Here is a 25897-nt window from a genome sequence, read left to right as displayed (position 1 = left end):
AACGCAACTTGCACACGTCTGCAATCTCAGAGAGCTGAAACAACACTGTAGTTGCCACAGTGTAGTTTCAGCTCTCTGAGACTACAGACGTGTGTGCAAGTTGTGTGTGTGTGTGTGTGTGTGTGTGTGTGTGTGTGTGTGTGTACTGCTGACAAAGGCCTTAATGGCCGAAAGCTATAATTGTGTGAATCTTTTTGTTGTGCCTCTCGTGACTCAGCATCTCCGCTATATGGTGAATAGCAACTTTCCTTCTCTGGTATTGTTATATTCCATCCTGGATTTTCCATTGTTTGATATAAACAATGAAGTCATTATTTGCCTGATGTTTGACTTTTACAATTGTGACCTTGTCTGCCTGAATGGAGAAACACTGATTACTGTAATAATGGTTGCTTGCCTCCTCCATGACTTTATGTCACATTTGTATTATTCAAAGAAAACTGGCGCTCTACGGATTGGAGCATGGAATGTCAGATCCCTTAATCGGGCAGGTAGGTTAGAAAATTTAAAAAGGGAAATGGATAGGTTAAAGTTAGATATAGTGGGAATTAGTGAAGTTCGGTGGCAGCAGGAACAAGACTTTTGGTCAGGTGAATACAGGGTTATAAATACAAAATCAAATAGGGGTAATGCAGGAGTCGGTTTAATAATGAATAAAAAAAATAGGAATGCGGGTAAGATACTACAAACAGCATAGTGAATGCACTATTGTGGCCAAGATAGACACGAAGCCCATGCCTACTACAGTAGTACAAGTTGATATGCCAACTAGCTCCTCAGATGACGAAGAAATTGAAGAAATGTATGATGAAACAAAAGAAATTATTCAGATAGTGAAGGGAGACGAAAATTTAATAGTCATGGGTGACTGGAATTCAGTAGTAGGAAAAGGGAGAGAAGGAAACGTAGTAGGTGAATATGGACTGGGGCTAAGAAATGAAAGAGGAAGCTGCCTGCCAGAATTTTGCAAAGAGCACAACTTAATCATAGCTAACACTTGGTTCAAGAATCATAAAAGAAGTTTGTATACATGGAAAAAGCCTGGAGATACTGACAGGTTTCAGATAGATTACATAATGGTAAGACAGAGATTTAGGAACCAGGTTTTAAATTGTAAGACATTTCCAGGGGCAGATGTGGACTCTGATCACAATCTACTGGTTATGAACTGTAGATTAAAACTGAAGAAACTGCAAAAAGGTGGGAATTTAAGGAGATGGGACCTGGATAAACTGAAAGAACCAGAGGTTGTACAGAGTTTCAGGGAGAGCATAAAGGAACAATTGACAAGAATGGGGGAAAGAAATACAGTAGAAGAAGAATGGGCAGCCTTGAGAGATGAAGTAGTGAAGGCAGCAGAGGACCTAGTAGGTAAAAAGACTAGGGCTAGTAGAAATCCTTGGGTAACAGAAGAAACACTGAATTTAATTGATGAAAGGAGAAAATATAAAAATGCAGTAAATGAAGCAGGCAAAAAGGAATACAAACGTCTCAAAAACGAGATCGACAGGAAGTGCAAAATGGCTAAGCAGGGATGGCTAGAGGACAAATGTAAGGATGTAGAGGCTTATCTCACTAGGGGTAAGATAGATACTGCCTTCAGGAAAAATAAAGAGACCTTTGGAGAAAAGAGAACCACTTGTATGAATATCAAGAGCTCAGATGGAAACCCAGTTCTAAGCAAAGAAGGGAAAGCAGAAAGGTGGAGGGAGTATATAGAGGGCCTATACAAGGGCAATGTACTTGAGGACAATATTATGGAAATGGAAGAGGATGTAGATGAAGATGAAATGGGAGATACGATACTGCGTGAAGATTTTGACAGAGCACTGAAAGACCTGAGTCGAAACAAAGCCCCGCGAGTAGACAACATTCCATTAGAACTACTGACGGCCTTGGGAGAGGCAGTCCTGACAAAACTCTACCATCTGGTGAGCAAGATGTATGAGACAGGTGAAATACCCCCAGACTTCAAGAAGAATACAATAATTCCAATCCCAAAGAAAGCAGGTGCTGACAGATGTGAAAATTACTGAACAATCAGTTTAATAAGTCACGGGTGCAAAATACTAACATGTATTTTCTACAGACGAATGGAGAAACTGGTAGAAGCTGACCTCGGGGAAGATCAGTTTGGATTCCGTAGAAATATTGGAACACGTGAGGCAATACTGACCCTACGACTTATCTTAGAAGCTAGATTAAGGAAAGGCAAACCTACATTTCTAGGATTTGTAGACTTAGAGAAAGCTTTTGACAATGTTGACTGGAATACTCTCTTTCAAATTCTGAAGGTGGCAGGGGTAAAAAACAGGGAGCGAAGGGCTATTTACAATTTGTACAGAAACCAGATGGCAGTTATGAGAGTCGAGGGGCACGAAAGGGAAGCAGTGGTTGGGAAGGGAGTGAGACAGGGTTGTAGCCTATCCCCGATGTTATTCAATCTGTATATTGAGCAAGCAGTGAAGGAAACAAAAGAAAAATTCGGAGTAGGTATTAAAATCCAGGGAGAAGAAATAAAAACTTTGAGATTCGCCGATGACATTGTAATTCTTTCGGAGAAGCAAAGGACTTGGAATAGCAGTTGAACTGAATGGACAGTGTCATGAAAGGAGGGTATAAGACGAACATCAACAAAAGCAAAATGAGGATAATGGAATGTAGTCGAATTAAGTCGGGTGATGCTGAGGGAATTAGATTAGGAAATGAGACACTTAAAGTAGTAAAGGAGTTTTGCTATTTGGGGAGCAAAATAACTGATGATGGTCGAAGTAGATAGGATATAAAATGTAGACTGGCAATGGCAAGGTAAGCGTTTCTGAAGAAGAGAAATTTGTTAACATCGAGTATCGATTTAAGCGTCAGGAAGTCGTTTCTGAAAGTATTTGTATGGAGCTTAGCCATGTATGGAAGTGAAACATGGACGATAACTAGCTTGGACAAGAAGAGAATACAAGCTTTCGAAATGTGGTGCTACAGAAGAATGCTGAAGATTAGATGGGTAGATCATATAACTAATGAGGAGGTATTGAATAGAATTGGGGAGAAGAGAAGTTTGTGGCACAACTTAACTAAAAGAAGGGATCGGTTGGTAGGACATGTTCTGAGGCATCAAGGGATCACCAATTTAGCACTGGAGGGCAGCGTGGAGGGTAAAAATCGTAGAGGGAGACCAAGAGATGAATACACTAAACAGATTCAGAAGTATGTAGGTTGCAGTAGGTACTGGGAGATGAAGAAGCTTGCACAGGATAGAGTAGCACGGAGAGCTGCATCAAACCAGTCTCAGGACTGAAGATCACAACAACAACATATTATTGAAATTAAAATGTTCTTGAAAATCATCTTGTTAATATCCTTGTTGATAAAGGCAAAAATGATCAAGATTCTTGATTCCATGAATGGACGAATTGTCTATAAATGTAAATAAGTTTGCACGAAACCCTCTGTACACAAGTCCTACTTGCATCTGACCAGTTTTTCACTGTGTTTGTAGCACTATAATGTAGACTTAGCTGAAATGGTCATAGGGTCTCTGCCTTGTGCCCATCATATCTGGACATTATAATCTTGACAAATGTCCTTATCCTGTTTCTTAACAGAACTGACAGTGACATCTGCAGGTCATGGCTTGTGTTGTTTGGAATGCAAATTTAAAAGCAAACTGACTATGGCCTTCCTGGCTGAACCAGCTTGGCATATGCTTGATATCAATAATGGACTAGGAAAAATTTAAATCAGGATGGCCATGTGGTTGAACCCTGACTATGTGCCCAGGGTCTTAACTGCTGTATTTTCATGTTCTGTAAAACCAAGGCATTTACCACTATCAGTGTCCTCGAGTAACATAATATCTCTCTCTCTCTCTCTCTCTCTCTCTCTACCCTCCTCTTTTTTTTTTGGGTGGGGGGGGGGGGGGGGGGGGGGGGGAGTGTAAGCAGATGGCAGAGGGCACACAAGTGCACAATCTGTCAATGTTGAGGATATTCACAGTGTCCTGTAATCTCCAACATTTAAGTTTTATTGCCTGACAAAAAAGATGAAGCACCGAAAAACATAGATAACAATGTAACCTCATACACATACACACCGTCGGCAGGTACGTGAATAATTTGAGTTGTAATTTTCTGTCACATGTAGAGCGGTAACCAGAGCGCATTAGTTTTGTTCATGTTTATTGCTGTTACCAGGCTTGGCAGGTTAATATGAGGCATGAACAGCATCAGGCATACAGTGATCACTATGAAGCACAGGGACACACCACATACTCATGTGAGCCAGCATTATCAGCACCTGACAGGATTTGAGTAAGGCCTCACTGTGGGTTTTGTTTTGTCCAGCTAGTCAAATAGTGCAGTATCCAGATTTGTCTGTAACAATAGCTTAGCGTCAGACTGCTAGCGAATGTGAAGGCAGTAGTCAATCACATCTGACTACCATAAGGGAGGATGGCCATATTTTGCACCCTGCTCATCATAACCCCTTCACACTTGTGCCTGCCACCAAACAGCAATTGATGGACTCTGTGCAACATTCTGCGTCATCCCTTACAACTGGTCAAAGATGAGCAGCAGCCAGACTAGGGAATTACTTTCATGTGTAGGTTACCAATGACAACACAACACAAATGGCTGGTTTTGGAGTGGTGCCTTGATGACTGGCACTGCATTGTGTTCAGCAATGAATTGCTGTTCCGCACCACACCAGCTGACCATCACTGGTGAGTACGGCACCAACCTATGAAGATGTTCCTTTTTCCACTGTTTTGGAGAGACACAGCAGTGTTACTCCTGTAGTGTCATGGTGAGCCACAGGGTATGTCTACAAGTCATGGCTAGTAGTGATGGAGGGAACTGAAAACACAGCAGTACACAATGGACATCTCGTGTCCTAATATATGGTACCTCTCATATGGCAGTACTGTGATGCCATTTTTTAACAGGACAATACTCATCCATACACGACTTTTGCCTCTATGAACTGTCTGTGTGATGTTGAAGTACTCCTGTGGCAAACAGGTTCCTCAGATTTGGCCCTGATAGAAAATACATGGGATCAGCTTGGGCATCAACTCAGTCTTACAAGGGACATCTCCAGGCTCAAACAGGTATTTGTAGTTACACATTTGTAGACAAACCCATAATACATTTCTAACTATGTTGGCGACAGCATGTGATTGTGTTACTCTCAGTTTGTACACAGCAGTGCTTGCGGTCTTGGGAGAGTGGGTTAACACACCAGTCAATCAGTTCCCTCAGCAATTAGTTGACAAGTTAAGTATATGTCTGTCAGTATTATCATACATACACAGTAAAAATGAATGAATCCATTACTGACTAGAACATTTTAAATATTGTGGTAGCCACATTAAGAAGGCATTATCCAAAGTAAGATGATCTAGAATGGGTTGATGACAATTTCGTAGTGTTTTTGGCAGATCTGATTATTGAGAAAAATGAATATCCATTTAACTGCTTAAGCTACACTGCATAGGACAGAGGGTGAAGAAAACTGCTTTACAGATAATGACACAATTAATAGTGTTCAATATTTTATTAAAAAAAATTTAGTGGCATTGGCAGAAACAGTACTCCTCAAAGATAAGCTCACAGTTATGGTGACTATGAACCTTCACCAGAAAAGAAATTCAATACTTTTAGTATTTTACATTTTGAATGTATTTACGATGATTATCATACACCTCCATGTAAAGTTGTGACCTACAGTTCGATACTGAAGAGCATATCGAACTTCAAAGTAATATCTGATTAAGTGAAAAAAAAGACATTATGAACATACATGCTGAAGAAACACAGCAATCAAAGAATTGGAGATAAAACAACATATTCCACTTCATTCTGACATAGCAAGGAATAAAGGAAAATGTGTCCATTACTGACATATGAAACTTCTGGCAATGCAAAAAGCAAGAGAAACTGGTCGCACCAAGTTTAAATGTTCTGCAGCTTTTACAGCGTGTCTCAAGAAAAAAATGCAGAATGTGCCATACATACATTACTGCTTTCATGTCAGCCAGATACGTACAGGAAGACCATCAGATATTCACCAATCTGAGGCCCATTCTGTCAAAGTAGTACACCAGAAAACTGCAAGTTTCCAGTATATCCACACTAAATTTGGAACACTGATTAAAGTGGATTTAATTATGAGCTAACTTCTGGTGTGACGCTATCTAAAAACGAGGAAAAATCAACAGCTGCATTAGTCCAATCTGTACACAATACAACTCACACTTATATAATGGATGTCCAACTTTCAATGAGTAAGCAGTTAACAAATAAACTGCATGTTTGTGTTTAAGACATAATTTCTGGCCCAAAAATTAGAAAGACATTTGGAGGCCAGCACAACTGGGAAAATGAGAAACAAGCATTTAAAATCCTTTTGTGTGAATGTTTTAATGACAATGTCACAAATAACCAGAAGTGTACACTACTTTGTGATTCTTGGAGTGCTCACAAGGATACAATAATAGTACATGATTTATTTGCAGGCAAAGACACTGAATGCATAATCATTCCACCAAAAACAACCAAATACACATGGCCTTTTGATGTATATTTCTTCTGCAATCACTACTTATAAAAGGAAATGTACTAACTGACTCATCATTGCCCAGCCCATAATGCTAAGGATAGGTACCTGAAATCTGGAGAGGGTTTTGATCTTATGCTATATGCATAATTTAAGAAGGGATTTTTCAGAATTTCACCACTAAGGGGCAGAAGCAGGGGGTGAAGAGTTTTTTGAAAATATTAAGGCAATTTTGAAGCTATAACCAAAATAACTTGTTTTTGGTTTTACACCACTGTTTGCACAGTATGTAGATTTACACACAAGCAGTGGGTGTAACAACACAAAAATAAAAGGAAAAGGAGAAAGAAAAAAATTGTACAGACCTTAAGGTCAATGCGAGCAAAGCAGCAGGCACTAAGCTAGTATAAAATATATGCAAGAAGTATAACAGCCCCTGTAAGCACTCCCTGCAGTGATTTTGACACTAAATTAGGAAACAGAATTTTCATAATGGAAATGCATTCTATTATTCATAACCAGCTGTCCGCTCCAGTGTATCAGCCCTTCCTTCAATATCCCTGGCAGTAGCTGGGCACAGCAATCCAGAACATGCTGCTGAATTCAAGATTGTGATTCAAGTGGCATTTGATTTTGCAGCTCAAGAATGTGGTTCTGAGGAATGTCCAGTCACTGCTTTCACCAAATAAGCCTATTATGATACTGCATATTGTTTCATGCATTTTGTTAAGGAACCTCAGGTACATTTTTTAAGGCTGATAGTGGCCAAACTAGGGTAACAAAATTCAGTGCTTTCACCAGCATAATTACAATGGTATGTAAAGCTTCTAAATACACTGAAACATGAAATTTCTGTTCGAGCCGAGAGACTTCCCTTGTTAGTGTCAGTGTAGAGGATATCAAGGATCAGTTACCGCAGCTTTGGGCCAAATTGCCTCAGGAGCGGATACAATGGCTTTATGACACTTTCGAACCAAATCACTGTGTGCATACAAGCTATACGGTGGGGGGGATGTCATGGTAACCAGGAGGCTCATACTACCAAGTCCTTTGTAAATCTGATTTGATTTTGGAATCACTGAAATAACAACACATTCCCTCTCAACCAGTGAAGTTCCATTTTGTTTCTTGCTACTCTTCTAGGTGCTTTGCTTATTTTTGTTAGACCGTTTGTCTTCTGGCAGAAATATTGTCCGATGAAACAAATCCATACATATTCTAAAAAGGAGTATACGTATACATATATGTGTGTGTGTGTGTTATTATCTTGAAAGAATCACTGTGGGAGAAATATACACCTACCATTCAAGGGGTGGGGGTGGGAGTCAAAAGTAGTGTAGCCCATGATGCACGAATACCCATACTTCAGTCATCCAGTAATTGAGAATGAGAACACTTAAGAGATCTGCAACAATTTTTACACATAATTTCAAATTTTTGCAAAACTTTTTCTTGCTAACAGCGCCCACAAAATGATGAAAGGAAAAAAAAGTTTATCCTTTACTACTTTTTTTGCTGTTTATGCAGTAAAACTGCTACATGAAGCATGATGTTTTAATTTATTACTTCCTTACTACTAACTGTATTCGAGAAACATTTTGCAGAGAGGGTTCACGGACACCACTGAATGTACCAGCAAAATTACACTCTAAGACCCACCATGAAGGAGTTATGCTAATTGGTCATTAATTGACATTCATACAGATAGTGATGTAAATTGCAAAACTGTAAATGTTGGTGGTCAATGGATGAATGCATGATGGTACAGTGCAGTTTCACTATGCAGCTCACAAGGATAGTAAACAGGGGACATGTTGACACCAGGGCATGAAGCCTTTATGAATTTAATTCTGTGTACTCTGTTGGACAGTAACTATGCCTTGCAGACAGGGCTTGAAATATTTATGCAGATGTCAGTGTTTGAGAGAGGACACATAGTTGGACTTGAAGAAGCTGCTTGAAGTAATGGGTGAATAGCTCGACACGAAAATAGCAATTCCACTATTTGGTGATATGATGGGAGGAATGTGTGAACCACAACCAAATTCAGCATCAAGAAGGAAGCAGTGACCTTAGAAAGATGACAAAATGAGAGGATCAATCAACTGTCAGAGAAGCATCCAGAGCTCTGGATACATCATTATCATCAACCCGACATGCAACTGGTGCTTCAGTGAGCAGAAGGACATTTAATAGTAGAACTGTCTTCTGTGATGAGTCCTGCTTTCAACTGATCCCCTACGACCAGTGAAAACATGTCTGGCTATGCCCCAGACAGTGGTGGCACACCAACCTGTCTGTCACCTACCATACAGCCCAACAACCAGGAGTGATGCTCTGGGTGCAATTTCCTTTCATAGTAGGACCCCTTTGGTTGTCATCTGCAGCAGCCATACAGCACAGCAGTACACTGATGATAATACAGGGTGATTCAAAAAGAATACCACAACTTTAAAAATGTGTATTTAATGAAAGAGTATTTAAAAAGTTTTTTTTTTTTCACTCAAAAACAAGTTCAGAGATGTTCAATATGGCCCCCTCCAGACACACGAGCAATATCAACCCGATACTCCAACTCGTTCCACACTCTCTGTAGCATATCAGGCGTAACAGTTTGGATAGCTGCTGTTATTTCTCGTTTTAAATCATCAATGGTGGCTGGGAGAGGTGGCCGAAACACCATATCCTTAACATACCCCCATAAGAAAAAATCGCAGGGGATAAGTCAGGGCTTCTTGGAGGCCAGTGATGAAGTGCTCTGTCACGGGCTGCCTGGCGGCCGATCCATCGCCTCGGGTAGTTGACGTTCAGGTTTCATAACTAACCTTTTTCGTAGGACTCTCCATACAGTTGATTGTGGAATTTGCAGCTCTCTGCTAGCTCTGCGAGTTGATTTTCCTGGGCTGCGAACAAATGCTTGCTGGATGCGTGCTACATTTTCATCACTCGTTCTCAGCTGTCCAGAACTTTTCCCTTTGCACAAACACCCATTCTCTGTAAACTGTTTATACCAACGTTTAATAAACCACCTATCAGGAGGTTTAACACCATACTTTGTTTGAAATGCACGCTGAACAACTGTCGTCGATTCACTTCTGCCGTACTCAATAACACAAAAAGCTTTCTGTTGAGCGGTCGCCATCTTAGCATCAACTGTCGCTGACGCCTAGTCAACAACGCCTCAAGCGAACAAATGTACAACTAAATGAAACTTTATAGCTCCCTTAATTCGCCGACAGATAGTGCTTAGCTCTGCCTTTTGTCATTGCAGAGTTTTAAATTCCTAAAGTTGTGGTATTCTTTTTGAATCACCCTGTATAGGCCTCATTTTGTTGCCCTTCATACCAAGCCATCCTGGTCTTACATTTCAGCAAGATAATGCCTGCTTGCACACAGTGAGAGTTTCTACTGCTTGTCTTCATGCTTGCCAAAACATACCCAGGCCAGCAAGGTCACTGGGTCTCTTCCCAACTGAGAGCATTTGGAGCATTATGAGCAGGGTCCTCCAACCAGCTTGGTATTTTGACAATCTAATGTACTAATTTGACACAATTTGTCATGATATCCCTCAGGAAGACATCAGGCAAGTGTATCAACCAATGCTGAGCTGAGTAACTGCTTGCATTAGGGCCAGAGGTGGACCAACACATTACTGACTTGCTCAACTTGTGAAACGCTTTCTCTTGAATAAATCATAATTTTTCTGAAGTTATAATCATTTGTTTGCCTCTATGTGTACATCACGTCTATTGATTTTTGTCCCATTTGGATAATTCCTCGCGGTGCATTGTTTCGTTTCTCTTAGACTGTTTATCACTGTAGAAGACATAGTTCAGGAGATGTGAGTTCATAAACACTGAGATACGTGTGGAACTGCCGCATGATGCGTAATGTTTTAATTTATTACTTCTTTACTACTGCATGTAAAGGAAACAGTGGGTTGAAATTTGTTAGAGATACAAGGGAAATATAGGTACAAATATGTGAGAAAAATATTAAATATATGTGTAATACATTGATGGAAAAAAATCAAATTGCAGTATAAAAAAATACTTAATGTAGAGCAAAAAAATTTCAGAAATACATTTGTCTAGGTAAAATACTTAAGGGATTAACATTGCAAGATCACAGGTTAATGTAAGCACGAGATAAGTCATTGCAAATGTGAAATTCTGGTACACTAATAACCAGTGCAACTGCCAGGATGTAGAATGCAAGCATGCAAACATGTATGAATTGTGCTGTACAGGTGCTGGATGTCAGCTTATGGGATGCAGTTCCATGCCTGTTGCACTTAACCGATCAATACAGGGGTGGTTAATGCTGTTTCTGGATGACACTGGAGTTGTCCCATATGTGTTTGATTGGAGACAGACCTGGTGATTGAGTAAGCCAAGACAACATGTTTGCACTCTGTAGAACATGTTGGGTTACAACAGCGGTATATGGGTGAGTGTTACCCTGTTGGAAAACACACCCTGAAACACTGTTCACGAATGGCAGCACAACAGGTTGAATCACTATATTGACACACAAATTTGCAGTCAGGGTGCATGGGATAACCACGAGAGTGCTTCTGCTGTCATACGAAATCCCCCCCTCCAGATGATAACTCCAGGTGAAGGTCCAGTGTGTGTAGCAAACAGACAGGTTGGCTGCACATCCTCAACTGGCCTCCTCCCAACCAACACACAGCCACCACTGGCACCCAGACAGAACCAGCCTTCATCAGAAAACACAACAGGCCTTCACCCTGCCCTCCAATGAGCTCTCACTTGGCACCACTAAAGTCAAAAACAGCAATGCTCTGGGGCAGTGGAATGCAAGCTACAGAGCACCTGGCTAGGAGCTGTCCTTAAAGTTTGTAACAGTTCGTGTGTCACTCCGGTGCCAACTCTTGCTGAAATTGCTGCTGTAGATGCAGTGTGATGCACCAGAGCCATACACCAAGGACAATGGTCTTCCCTCTTGGCAGTGCCACATGGCTGTTTGGAGCCTAGTCTTATTGTGACCGTACACTCTTGTGGCCACCACTGTCAGCAATCAAGTACAGTGGCTACATTCCTGTCATGTCTTTCTGCAGTACTGTAGAAGGAACATCCAGCTTCCCATAGCTGTATTACACAACCTTGTCCAAACACAGTGAGGTGGTGATAATGGTGTTTTGTCACTTTAAAGGCATTCTTGACTACTCTCAATCCACCATGTCCTATCTCAAAAGGTAACTGATGCTCACAACTGTTATAGCATGTATTTAAAGCAAAATCTGAATAGACATCATCTTTCAGATGCAGCAACACACCTACCAACTTTCGTTTATGTTGCACCGCTCCTTCTTAGTGCTGTTATTCCCCCCCCCCATCAGTGTATATTTGAAATAAGCATATGCGAGCAAAGCAATGGGGTAGAAGCCCATTCTAAACCCTTGGAATGATTGCAACTAAATTTGGTACACATATTAGTTACAATCTGGATGGAAATACTGTGGGGTATGAACCCTGAGCCCCCTTCTGGTTGAGCATAATGACATGGTGAGAGAATGGGGGAGGATGAGATGAACAGACAGCAAGGGGGCAGGAGGAGATAGGCACAGATAAGGGGGAAGAGGAGATGGGTAGAGAGAGAAGGAGATGGTCAGAGTAGGGAAAGAGGAGGAGATGGACAGAAGAAGAGGAGATTGGGAAATAGACAGAGAAGGGGTGGGAGGAAGAAGAGGTGGACAGAGGGATGGGGAGGAGGATATGGACAGGTAAATGGGCAGGATGAGTTGTACAGAGACTGGGGGGAGTGGGATGTGGACAGAAAAATGATGTGGAGGAGATGAACAAAGAGGGGGTGAAGGAGCAGATGGACATAGGGGGAGAAAAGGACGAGCTGGACTAATCGAAGATTAGAATAAGTACATATCGGGGCAACAATGGATACTCAGCTAGTAAATAAATACATAAATCACAGACAGACACAACAAAGGGACTACTAAACATGTCACATTCAGCCAGAAGGCCTTCTTCTGAAACAGAAACACACACACACACACACACACACACACACACACACACACACACACACACACACACACAGACACAAATGCAGCTCACACAATGGCCAGACTGGCCTCATCAACCACAGGCAGTGGTCATGTGTGTGTGTATGTGTGTGTGTGTGAGAGAGAGTGAGAGTGAGAGAGAGAGAGAGAGAGAGAGAGAGAGAGAGAGAGAGAGAGAGAGAGAGAGAGACGCATTTGCGTGAATGTCTGTGTTTATGTTGTCTATTTCAGTAGAAGGCCTTCTGGATGAAATATTATGTGTTGAGTAGTCTTTTTGTTGTGCCTGTTTGTGACTCAACACCTCCACTGTCTGTGACTCAACACCTTCACTCTTTCATAATATTGTCATTATTCGATCCTGGATTTTTCATTGTTTGAAATACATAAATAAGAAACACGTAAAATTTGTTGCCTATAAAAGTCCATTAATATGAAATAAAATATTTCAACCTAATATGCACTTTGTTGGCATATGGTAAGATGGCCCTGAAAATACTTTTATATTATTTTTTAAGTGTCAACATTTATACTTCTCTGCTCATTACCTCTTACAAGACACCACAGCATCCAATGGTTTTGGCTGACTCTCAGTCATTTCCTTTTGGGAAGGTTCATTTTCACTTTTGTTAGCTCCTGGAACAGCTTCAGCTTCACTAACTTCATCAGCAGTGCTAGAATAAAATTATATTCTCTGCTGCAGAGTCACAATTTCATTCTGGATACATAAAAAAACACTAGAAAATCCACTAACCAAACACATACGTAATTTTGACTACAATATCAAACTCAAAGAAGATTACAGATTAACTTATGGCATTGCAGTAGCTCACCGATTGTATGCTTTAGCAAACTTTTTAACAGAAAATTGAATTGACTGATCACATACGCTTAGCTGTTGATGAAACAAATGGAAAGTTATAATTCACCCATAGGATGTCAGAAACCTGTATCAGGTTGGATTAATGCAGAACTAACATACACAAAGAAAGGCAGTGTAAATGGTCACAGGCTTTTTGATTGGTGAGAGTAAGTAACTGAAATTTTGAAAAATATTAACAGGAAGATGTTTAAAGATATGTCACAGGCTAACATGAAAATCTGACCATCTGTGAATGGAATGGAATATGGGGTACAATAAAAAGTACCCTCTGCCATGAGTTTTATAGTGAATCGCAGAATAAAGATGTAGATGTAAAACTCTATAGAATTAATTCTGAACTCTGTTTCCTTTGATCCATCTGTTTCTATTCACTTACACGTTATACCTGTGGCAACAAAGATGTGCCAAAACATCTCTGGCGTGCAAAAACTCTTTGGGCCAAGGCAGCCATTATGTTCTGTCTACGTGATACTTTCAATGTGTAATGACGTATATCTGAAGTGTGACAATAAATGTGCTCATTGTTTTAACAAGTGGATCAATGGGTTGTTATTTATAATGATAAGGACCCAAACTCCCACATTGGTGACCCCAACAACAGTTTGTGGTGCTCTTCCCGTGTTCTACCAGACTTCAATAACAATAACAATCGTGTGTACGAGCGAACCGCCTGTATCGTCATGTGTCCTACGCAACGAGGTGTACCGCCGTACGATTTCTACAGTCAGAATCCGACTATGCCACCCACCTGCACTACGCATGGACACTATACATCGAACATTTCGAGGCCCTCCGACCTGCGAGTGGATTGCAGTACCACAACACTCACAGACAACACGTATGTACCGCCCGCCATCTTGCCTCAAGAGCGTTCTTTCGAACATACAGGACAAAGTGTGAAGAGAGATCCGGACATTCCACCGCTAATGTCGCACACTCAGGGGGGCGCAACCCCCCTCAGAACTTTGCACCAACTTTTGGAACAGTGCCACTACACGGCTGCTATATCATCTGCGCCGCGAATTGGTTCTGCGCCTGGCTACACACAGCCTCAATTTTCTGATCGAACTGAACAGTGTATAGTGAATGTGACCTCTCCTAGTACCTCATCCACTTTTGCTAGATATCAGAGAGCAATAACAACCAATCTGAGGGGCGTAACAGTTTACGGGCCCCCGAACCTACCCCAGCCCCCGGCAGACACCATATTGACTGCTCCCACACCTGTGGCTCTTATACACTCAGTGGTCGTGGATTCCAAACCAACTAAGTTACCTAAACTGCTGACTTTTGCAAAAATGTAGCCCAACACATGGTTCGTGTTAGTCGACTATTTTCGCTGCCACAGGCATTGACTCCCAAGAATCATGCTTCGTGTATTTGGTGGGACATTTGCATGACCATTAGGATTTGATTAGCGACAATGTAATCAGCCCGCCGCCTTCATCGAAATATACGAACACGAGAAGATTCATTTGTGAAAGACTTTCTCGAGCTCCGGACGAGATTATTCATCATATCATTCACGAGGAACACCTGCACAACCTCACCCCATTGGGACTATGGCGACGACTCCGTGCCCTCGCACCCGTGGATTTGCTACCCGATACAGCGTTATGGTCGATGTGGCTCATCAAAATGCTGGAAGCATTACAACTACAGCTCCTGCCGCTCACCAACAGCACTTTGGACGAGAAGCTTTCGGTCACGGATCGAGCTTTCAGGATCATTAACAGGTGAGCGCACAGCATGAAGAGTGTGGGTAGTGATCTCAACAGCATACCACCCCCCCCTTCCCCCTCCACGATTCGGGCAAGCTCGCTTCCTCAGTGCTCACGCTACGACAGTGGTGACATCTGCTCGCCATCGTGGGGAACCAGATACAGCCTCCACGACATCCGCCATGACAACCAACACCGCACTGCAGCACTCCACAACGGACACAGCCGACACCAGGAGCTCTACATCACCCATGCCTAACGCAGACTGGCCACTGTGTTGGTTCCACGCCAACTTCGGCGACGTGGCCAGGAAATGTCGCCGCAGCCCTTGCGCGGCGGAAACACAGCTCGCGAGGCACCAAAGGTGCAGCATCTTGCGCACAGGAAAAAAGACACCTTACAGCAGCAACAGCATCTAACACGGTAAGTGCCGATGGTTGTCTATTCGCTCTTGACCTCATCTCAGGAACTAAATTCCTCGTTGACAGTGGTGCTGATACGAGTGTAATACCCCCAGCTCTCGCACCTACCGTGTTAACTTCCTCGCAGAGACTGTTACGCGGAGCTAATGACTCTCATATCAAAGTGTTAGGTACGGCGCCTTTAACGCTCAAACTGTCAAAAGACTTGAAGTTTTCGTGGACCATTCATGTGGCACAGGTAACTTGTCTGGTCTTAGGCACTGACTTTCTGCGACACTACAAATATTCGCTAGACATTCCGTGAAGTACATTAGTCTACCAACCTTCGCAAAAGACTATCGCCCTTACGGCCACTGCGTCTGTATCACTCATTCAGTCAACAAACATTGACATTTCACTATTACAGACTGAATGTACTCTTCTTGCAGCCAAGTTAACTAGTAAAAGTTGCGACATACTACTACAACGACAAGAAATCAGTGAACTTAAGCAAATGCAGGCCAAGCTCACCTCCCTTATCGAGCGTACCGAACAGATATCACAGAGCACAAAATCCGAACTCGCCTCACTTCGAGGTATTCGCTCTTCGCACAAACCGGCGTGCACTCAAATCATTGACTCATTGCACGAATGCTAACGACGCACACTGGGCGTGTAGCATGTTATCAATCACGGGTGGCGCATGTCACAAACTCAATACGACTGAGGGCCCTCAGGTCAGACACCGACCACGATGCCTGAATCCACACAAACTCAAAGCGGCGAAAGCAATCATCTCTGACCTATTAAAAGCAGGCATTGTACGCCCATCCTCCAGTGACTGGTCATCACTGATTCATCTCACACCGAAGAAAGATGGTGCCTACAGACTCTGTGGCGACTGTAGACATCTCAATGACCACACAATCATGGACAGTTATCCAATACCGAACATTCAGGACTTCGCTTCTCAGTTGGCAGGCGCTAAAATTTTCAGTGTGGTAGACTGTGAGAAAGCGTATCACCAAATACCAATGTACGAACAAGATATCCTTAAAACGGTCATCACCACACCCTTCGGCCTCTTCAAATACGTTTACATGGCTTACGGATTGAAAAACACCGCTCAAATCTGGCAGAGGTTCTTAGATACAGTGTTACAGCCCCTACCTTTCTGCTACGCATACCTGGACGACATTTTGATCTTTTCTTCCTCTCGCGAGGTACACGAGCTTCGCATCCAGGTGCTGTTTGACACATTACAATCCCCTGGTGTGAATGTCAACAAAGACAATGCAAACTGAGACAGGATTCTGTTGTTTTTCTGGGACACACAGTTTCAGCTGATGGTATCCGGCCCACACAAGAGAAAATAGACATTATCCACAAGAGAAAATAGACATTATCAAACAGCTGCCGATACCAGAAACATACCATGAACTCCACCGGTTCCTAGGAATGATCAATTTTTTCCGCTGCCACATTCCAAGAGCCACCGAACTACAGGTCCCCCTCACAGACGCACTGTGCGGGCCACAAACGTCAGGCGACAGACGTGTGCCGTGGACAGAGGTCATGCGAGTGTCTTTCAAAAAACTCAAAACCGCACTCATGGAAGCCATCACACTTGCCCATCCACACCCGGATGCAACACTTTCGCTTACCACGGACGCTAGTGAAATAGCTATCAGCGCAGTTGGGGTTGGGCTGTTTGGGGGAAGAGACCAAACTGCGAGGTCATTGGTCTCACCGGATTAGGGAAGGACGGCCGTGCCCTTTCAAAGGAACCATCCCGGCACTTGCCTGGAGCGATTTTGGGAAATCGCGGAAAACCTAAACCACGGTGGCTGGACGCGGGATTGAACCATCGTCCTCCCAAATGCGAGTCAGCGCAGTACTTCAACAACACAAAGGAGAGGTGGTGCAACCTCGTAAGTTTTTTCCAAAAAAACTTTCTCCCTGTGCAAATGGTCCGCTTTCGACAGAGAGCTCTTAGCTGTCTACGAAGCCATTACATATTTCCGCGAAGACGTCGACGGACGTCCCCTCACGATCTTTAGACCACAAACCTCTCGCCCAAGCACTCACAAACACTCCAGACAACCCACCTCCTAGGAGGTTCCGTTATTTCAACATCATTTCACAATACACTAACAATGTACAATACGTTCGAGGATCCGACAACACAGCTGCTGATTATTTCCCCCGGATCTCGGGCATATCTTCCTCAATCGACTTCGATGCTCTTGCTTGAGCTCAAACAAATGATGACCCCTTGGCGAGCCTTTTATCTGACAATAATCACTCTCTGCGCCTGGCGCGCAAGACGACCCCCAGCACATGCTCGGAGCTATGGTGTGACGCTTCCACTAGCGCGCCACGCCCCCTCCTCTTTGTGTCGCTCTGTGTTTGACACACTGCACAGTCTTGCCCACCCGAGAATTCGCGCAACTACGTGCATCATCGCTGAGCGTTTCATATGGCCTTCGCTTCACAAACACTGTTGCGACTGGTGTCGCACTTGTATTTCGTGCCAGCGGCCCAAAGTTGGACGCCACTGCACGCCCACCTCACGCGTCTTCCGCATTCCTTCTGGCTGACTCCACCACATCCACATCGAAATTGTCAGCCCCCTTCCCCAGGTGGATGGTTACTGATACCTGCTTACTTTTATCGACAGAACAACTAGATGGGTCGAGGCAACCCCTCTAGTCGATATTTCGGCCAAAACAGTCACCAACGCTGTCCTCTCCACATGGGTCACACGTTTCTGCTGTTCCGAAACCACTGCTACAGACCAAGGCTGTCAATTTGTGGCTGTCCTCTTCACAAAAATGTGCGAGCTCTTCGGCATCGGCCGCGTTCACACGGCAGCCTACCACCCCCAATCAAACGGTTTAGTGGAACAATGGCACTGCACATTAAAGACAGCGCTAATGTGCCACAGGGAATGGTGGTTACACGACCTCCCGTGGGTACATCTAGGGGTCCCTTCTGTATATAAAGATGACCTGCAGTGCTCGGTGGCCAAACTGCTCTATGGCAATCCGTTGACCCTACCAGCTGAGTTTGTCGAGCCTTCACTGCCCCAAGATACCATCGAATACCCCATGCTAATCAAGAACATACGACAGATGATACGAGTGCAGAGAGCACCCACTCCGAAAGCACACACTCCACCTAAAACATTCGTGCACCAGCAGTTAGACACGTGTGAAGCTGTGATGCTTAGGGATGACACAGTGCACGCCACCCTGCAACCCCCATACACAGGCCCTTACAGGGTACTTAGGCACTCGTCGAATACATTCGACATCTGTATCAAAAGCAAACCCTCGACAGTGTCAGTGTCTCGACTCAAGCCGGTGTGGGTCACTGCAGATGACAACACCTCCAGCGACTCGACACCACCGACCATGACAGACAACGACCTCCACACTGCCGCCTGCTCAAGGGACGACATGACGGCCATGGCCTCTTCCCTAACGCCGGGAACCCTCAATGGGCAGAGTCCGGGGTCCACACCCTTCATCCCCCACCCTCTCCTGCTACGCCCGTCACACACATCTCACCCAACATTCAACAACCCTCTACCATCTCCATCGACGTCTCACACTTTTCACCATCTGACATCCGTATAAATACCACAAATGATTCTCTCTTAGTCATCCACGTTCCCCCCCCCCCCCCCCCCCCCCCCCCACTCCGCCGACAATGACACCTTCCAACTTTCCATTCTCCACTCCTCACCGATCCCCAATTCCTTAGATCCTTCCCTCATTCAATCTTTCATTGACGCCACGGGGACACTGCACGTGTTGTACCCTGTGTCTCCGTCTATTCCCCCCACCCCCTCTGTCACCTCACGAACCGGTTGCCACATACTCCCACCAGTGTGGCACCGTGATTACATTTTTCCATCCAAAAGGGCTCGAACCCCGGCTCTGGCCTGCCCAGTTCCCCCTCCGGACGAAGATGGCACAACACCTGCACCCTCCCCCCTCAACAACCAGAGCCTCGTGCTCCACACTGCAGGGGGTGGGGTGTTCGATGTGTAATGACGTATATCTGAAGTGTGACAATAAATGTGCTCATTGTTTTAGCAAGTGGATCAACGGGTTGTTATTTACAATGATAAGGACCCAAACTCCCACATACCTATGGAAAATGACTTCAACACAAAGAGGTTTTTGGTGTTCGACTACGTGTTTACTAAAAGTCATAAATATTTATACATACCTAAACCTTTTTCTTTACTTTGTGTTAAGTTGTAAATGAAATTCAGTGTATCCTTTAAACTGGTTGTAACATTTGTGTAAGTTTAATTGTACATAATTTTTGTGTAAACAACATATGCTTTGATCCTGTAGAAGAAGTTTTATGTGTGATAAATTCCTATTAACAAAGAAGTAACAAGATAAATTAATTAGTTGCTGTTGGAACACTGTAATGTTAACATGGACAGCACTGAACAGGTTGTGAATCATTACCACTCATTTTTAATTTTGGGGAAGGAGAAGTGGTTTTCATTGTAAAAAAGTCAGAAAATTTTATATGGGTGAGAGAATAACAGTGGTGAACTGGAGGAAGCAGTTTTGATCCACAAAAATTATAGAAACAGGAGTTTCCAGAATAACTATAATAGCAGTATTGTTGCTGTTAAGGATGAAGTTTTGAGAAGAAATGAGTTTATATCTACAACGAAGAAGGAAAACCACAAGAGGGGAAATTACAAGCACACAAGATTCAAAATAGAAGAAACCAATGCACAAGACAGAAGATTATCAAGACATTGAATCTATGAGAAGCACCAAGCCCCATCAACAATGGATGCCAATGCGCACTGCATTAACAGAATATACACAAAATACTTAAAAGTGCCACTTCGTCTGAGAGACTGAGAAGTGACTGTTTAGCAATTTTTCATTTGCACAGAATCTGGAATAAGAATACATTATTTACTGTAATATTTGTTACTGGGAGGGCTAAAGCATTTGTTGTTGGAAGAATAAAAGTTTAAATAAAAGTGATGACACACAGTAAAATAACATAGTTACATGGGTGTCCATCACTGAGTGTGAAAACTGTGTCTAAATATTAAATCCAGCACATTCCAATCTCACGCCCTTTCTGAGTGCGTTTTGAGAAAATTTAACAGTGAGCATTTCTACACAACAGGACAGTGTATCAAAGCTGATTTTTTTACTGACAAGATAGTGCCTGTCATCTTTTCCTATTCCCACAGACTGTCAAACATCTGCAATGTGATGACATGACAGACTGGCAACAACAGCGGTGACACGCACTTAAGCTAAGAACACATTCCGGGGATCCATCCCACGCACCAACACTGTCTTGTATCTCTGTAATCATATATCTTGTAGCAGAATTTCACATGAATATTAACAAAAATTAAAGGATAGTGAAAACCAAAACAGTTAATCAAAAGAACAATAGACAGCTAAATGTATTTTAATCTCCATTCAGACTCAGATTTCGTTGCAGTCACAACTTCTTGTCATTCTACTTAAGTTGACTGTGGAATCCTACATGTTTAACTGCAAAAACCACATTGACAGGCTACTACAATAAATCACACTGTTATTGCAAAGTCATTTTCAATGCATGTAGATCCTTTGCCAGAACTCAAATTCACCTACACTTGCAGAGAACAGAGGTTAAGCAATAAGATACCACAGATGCAATGGAAGTCGCTGTTTCTTTGACCCCCAATTTTCCACAAAGGCAGCTCTCTAAATTTCAGTATTTCATAACAATTTAATATTAGTTATTTTATTCAAATATTAATAGCATATGTTAATATCCTACCAATATTTTGATAGCCAGTGCACAGTGCTAACTTCAGTCAGTTTATAATTACTATTGAAAACAGTCTTGATCACAATTTATTTTACAAGGTGACAGGTTTCGACCACTACTGTGGTCATCTTCAGACCATTGAGTAGGAACCCCTTTCTGTTGGAGAATCACAATTCTCCAACAGAAAGGGGTTCCTACTCAATGGTCTGAAGATGACCACAGTAGTGGTCGAAACCGGTCACCTTGTAAAATAAATTGTGATCAAGACTGTTTTTAATAGTAATTATTTACAAGACATTGATCACTGCTGTTCCCATAATGCATTCAAAAGTAATTCAGTCAGTTTGTCATAATGTACAGGTTACTTAATGATGATAATTCACTTTTGTTTGTACGCTCTCAGTATGCCTATTCTAATATACGGAGTAAGGCAAATAGGTCTGATAGAATCACTAGTCTTGTCTTGAATTATTTTGACAAAACTGTGGTGAGCAAAGAAGCAGCATTTGAATGGATTGTTATTTTCAGTGACAGCAAGTAGTTAGTATAGTGTACATCAGAGGAATTCAAGTCTACGAGAAGCAATATTGCAAGGGATTTATGGGCAGTCTGTCAGTAGAGATACATCACATATATCATATCAGTTTATTAGCAATTATATTTCAAATTTATAGTTGAGTCAGTATTATCAGATCTTTTTAACTGTTTAAAACAAGTGGAAGCACTGAAGTAGTTGAAGTGCAAAACAGTAAACATTCTTCCACTGTGTTCAACAGAGTATCTGAACATAAATAACGCATCACTGTGAATGTTGACTGACATATATTTTAAAAGAAGTCAGAGGGAGAAAAAAGTATTTTACTGTACAGCGTAAGGTACTTTGAGGATACAGGAAAATGAGAGAGAGAGAGAGAGAGAGAGAGAGAGAGAGAGAGAGAGAGAGAGAGAGAATTCTCGTCAAATATTCTGGCGTCTAGTTTATTTCGAAAGTACAAGCATGGATCCATTTTCTGTTAGCAGTTATAGCACAAATAGTCCATTGGAGTTAACTTCTGCAAATGTCTGTTTTGAAATGCCTTTATGTGAAAGCAGCCATGTCATATACCAGCTTTGCTGCAATTTCTGCATGGCATTTTATATGAGCATGATCACTAATCAACAGTCTACCAGAATGAATGGCCACTGCCAAACTGTGGCCAAGAGGAGACTGGACCACCCAGTGGCAAAACATGCTGCTAAATAATACATGCTCCAGATCAATGACTGATTCACAACCCATTCCATCTGGATCCTTGCATCTACCACTAGCTTCTCTGAACTTCACAAATGAGTGTTATCTTTGCAATGCAGCCTTTACTCAATAATCCTCCTGCTCTCAATTTCTCCTAACCCACTCCAGTCACACACTCCATTTATTTATTTGCATGTTCTCATCATCATCATTTTCCAACTCCAGTATCCCGGGTGTGTGAACACATGCTCGCTATCTCCTCCCATCTTCATACATTGTCTGTTCCAGGAAAACTTCCCATTTGTGTCCTTTCTCCTCCACATCTGATCTCTATCCACTATTTTCTTGGTCTTCCCTGTGGTCGTCTTCCTACGAGGTTTAGGTTGAAATACTTTTTGGCAGGTCTTTCGCTGCTCATTCTCATAATGTGCCCATACTACTGAAGCCTGTGTTTCTTTATGACACTGGTAATGGGAACCTCAATACCAACTACTTTTCTATTCACCTCATTCCTGATTTTGTCCTTTGTAGTTGTTTCATTCATAGTTCTAATGAATCTCACTTCTGTTGCCAGAATTCTGCTGAGTTCTTTGTTTAGTAGGATACATGTTACTAAACCATATGTAAGGATTGGTACAAAATAATTGTTGTACATGGTCGTTTTTGCTTTTCATTGCATTTTATTATCCTAGAGAAGATTTCTTATTTGACTATAAAAATCAGATGCTTTCTGTGTCCTGCTGAGTAGTTCCTGCTTAATGGGGTTGTCTTTGAGATCATGCTTCTTAGATACTTGAAATGGGAACCAGATTCTACTTTGACTCCTTCTAAAAATATATTTGACGTTAAAACTTCGTGGCAGATTAAAACTGTGTGCCCGACCGAGACTCGAACTCGGGACCAGCGCACTCTCCGCTGCAGAGTGAAAATCTCATTCTGGAATATTTGACGTTGTTTCTAGCCTGTTGATGGTCAATTCTACTGTCTTCATTTCACTTATGTTTAGTCCAAAATTTTTGAATGTGTTGTTCCAATCATTTTATGATCTCGTCCACTACTATTACAAACAGGAGTGGTGATAGGGCACTTCCTTTCTGGACACCTCTCTTTGTTTCAAGCCATTCTGATTGTCCACTGCCTATCTGGACATAGCTGTAACACTTTTGGTATAGCATCTTGACTTTAACAATTAGATCCTTGGCACCTTTAGGTTTTCCAAACATTTCCATATCTTGGTTTGAGGATTTCTTCTATACTCCCAGTGCTTTTCCCCAGCATTCTTACTGGAAAAAAAAAAAAAATTTCTAACATTTTCAGGGTGTGTGACAGCACCATGATGCCTCTGTAGCTTCCACATTTTCACTGATTGCTTTTTTTTGAACAGAGGGGTGATGACTCCTGTACTCAATCTTCTGGGATTTTGTCTTCTTCCGAAATCATTGATAACACTCTATACAGCCAATTTAAGCCTGAGCTGAGATCATCAAAGACTGACAACTTTCCATTCCACATACTCTTTAAATTTATGTCTACCACATGCCATTTTAATGGGTGTCCGTTGGTCTGGAATTCATTAATTACTCTACAGTCATTGATGGTTGAGTTGTCCCCATCTCATTTAGCAGCAAGTTGAAGTACTTTTTCATTTCATCCCTGATCCTTTGCTCTGTTCATATTAAGTTACTGTCATCTGTTTTCAGTGCAAGGATATTTACATATTGATTTCATTTACTCTTTAGTTCTTTGTACGGTAATTTCATACTTCCCTGACAATCTTCCTCTGTCCTTGTAGTAAAGTTTTCCCAGCAATTTTCCTTTTCTTCCTGGATCAGTCTTTTTACAGCTAGTTTCTTTCTCTGGCATTCCTCCGCTAGATGTTCAATTGCTAATTCATTTCATCTATCATCTGTTTTCTGTTTTTTCATGGTCTAATTTTCTTTTCAGTATGTTTCTATCTTTTACAGTTGCCTTCCACCCATCATTTTACCATGGTGTTTCCTTCTCTAAGCTGTGGCACTTATTTTTTTGCAGATGTCCATGACTTCTTTAACAAGGGTTTCTTTGAATAAAGACCATTCTTCTTCTACTCCACCTTTTTCAGTTTTGGGTAATGTGGCTGTTATTCATGCTTCATAGTTACTTTTCTTTTCCATGTCCTTCAACAGGCAAGTCTTAATCTTTGGCATTCCCTTTTGTTTAAATTTTGGCACTTGAACATCTTTTAGGTCAGCAATCAATAGCCGGTGGTTGCTACCCAAGCACTCATTCGGTGTGACTTTAATTTCTGTAACATACTGACCAGCTTTTCTTTCAGTGATGATGAAGTCTGTCATAGTCTTGAGCTTACCATCCCATAATGATGGTATTCACCTCTGTTATTTGTTCTTCAAGTTAATTAAGAAATGCTCTTTCTCCTCCATGGTACATCCTATCTGTGGTGCATATACTTGCAAAACAGTACGTCCTGAAGATCATAACTGTGACCTCATGCTAAGATGTGGAATGAGTTAGTTTTACAACTGTAGTACACTTTCTCAGGGAAAAAAAAGGCATCATGCTGCCCATATTCTCTCTCTCTCTCTCTCTCTCTCTCTCTCACACACACACACACACACACACACACACACACACATTCAGAAATCTTCTGTAAAGTACAAGAAGTTGTAAGCAGATATGAATTCAGTTTCAGAAGTTATCAATAGCTTTAGGGAGAACAGAAAGATAAATGTTCACCTCTCTATACGGGACCACTTAAGTAACAGACATCCACCTCCTTGAAATGCATCATCTGCGTAGTAAATCATACAACCAGTGTCTTCTACAGGTGGATATATACCACTGCTCTTATTGTGTTCTTCAGCTGTCACATTGTAACGATGGTTTAAGCAAGTTGTTGCACATGGTTGGTACTGCTGCCTGCGCAGATTGTACCAATTGGTTTCTGACACCATCTGCAACAAAACAAGATTCAGTAGATGCTTGAGTAGGTAGAGATTGTTCCTATTTCAGAAAGGCACATACCCGTCCTTCAGAGAAATACTTATGTCCACTGCCTTGACAAAATGATGTTGAAAAAGGAAGATCTGTAGGTCCATGCACAAAGAGGTATGGCCATAGCGTCTGCCAAAAAGCATACTCACGGTGTATAAAGGACTCTGACTGTTTAAAGCATTCATACACCCAGGCTTGGGCAAATACTGCAATGGACAAGTTATGTTTTCTGATTAGCTCCACAGCCTGAAA

The 25897-nt window shown here is 42.1% G+C and overlaps 1 protein-coding gene across 2 annotated transcripts in view; it reads right to left on the bottom strand.

The window, feature by feature from the left end:
• Nucleotides 1-25897, bottom strand: part of LOC126458608 (cytosolic endo-beta-N-acetylglucosaminidase) — a 126263-nt gene that overhangs the window by 39401 nt on the left and 60965 nt on the right. For both annotated transcript variants that reach the window (XM_050095766.1, XM_050095768.1), the window contains exons 5-7: nucleotides 25676-25891; nucleotides 25388-25605; nucleotides 13147-13272 (exon numbers count right to left, since the gene is read on the bottom strand). In XM_050095766.1, coding sequence (XP_049951723.1) covers nucleotides 13147-13272; nucleotides 25388-25605; nucleotides 25676-25891 — 560 coding nt within the window. The remainder of the gene's footprint in view (nucleotides 1-13146; nucleotides 13273-25387; nucleotides 25606-25675; nucleotides 25892-25897) is intronic.

The sequence above is a fragment of the Schistocerca serialis genome, chromosome 2, assembly GCF_023864345.2.
Source record: "Schistocerca serialis cubense isolate TAMUIC-IGC-003099 chromosome 2, iqSchSeri2.2, whole genome shotgun sequence".
Classification (NCBI taxonomy): domain Eukaryota; kingdom Metazoa; phylum Arthropoda; class Insecta; order Orthoptera; family Acrididae; genus Schistocerca; species Schistocerca serialis.
The sequence above is the reverse complement of the archived record's forward strand: the minus strand, read 5'-3'. Positions and strand labels throughout refer to the sequence as shown.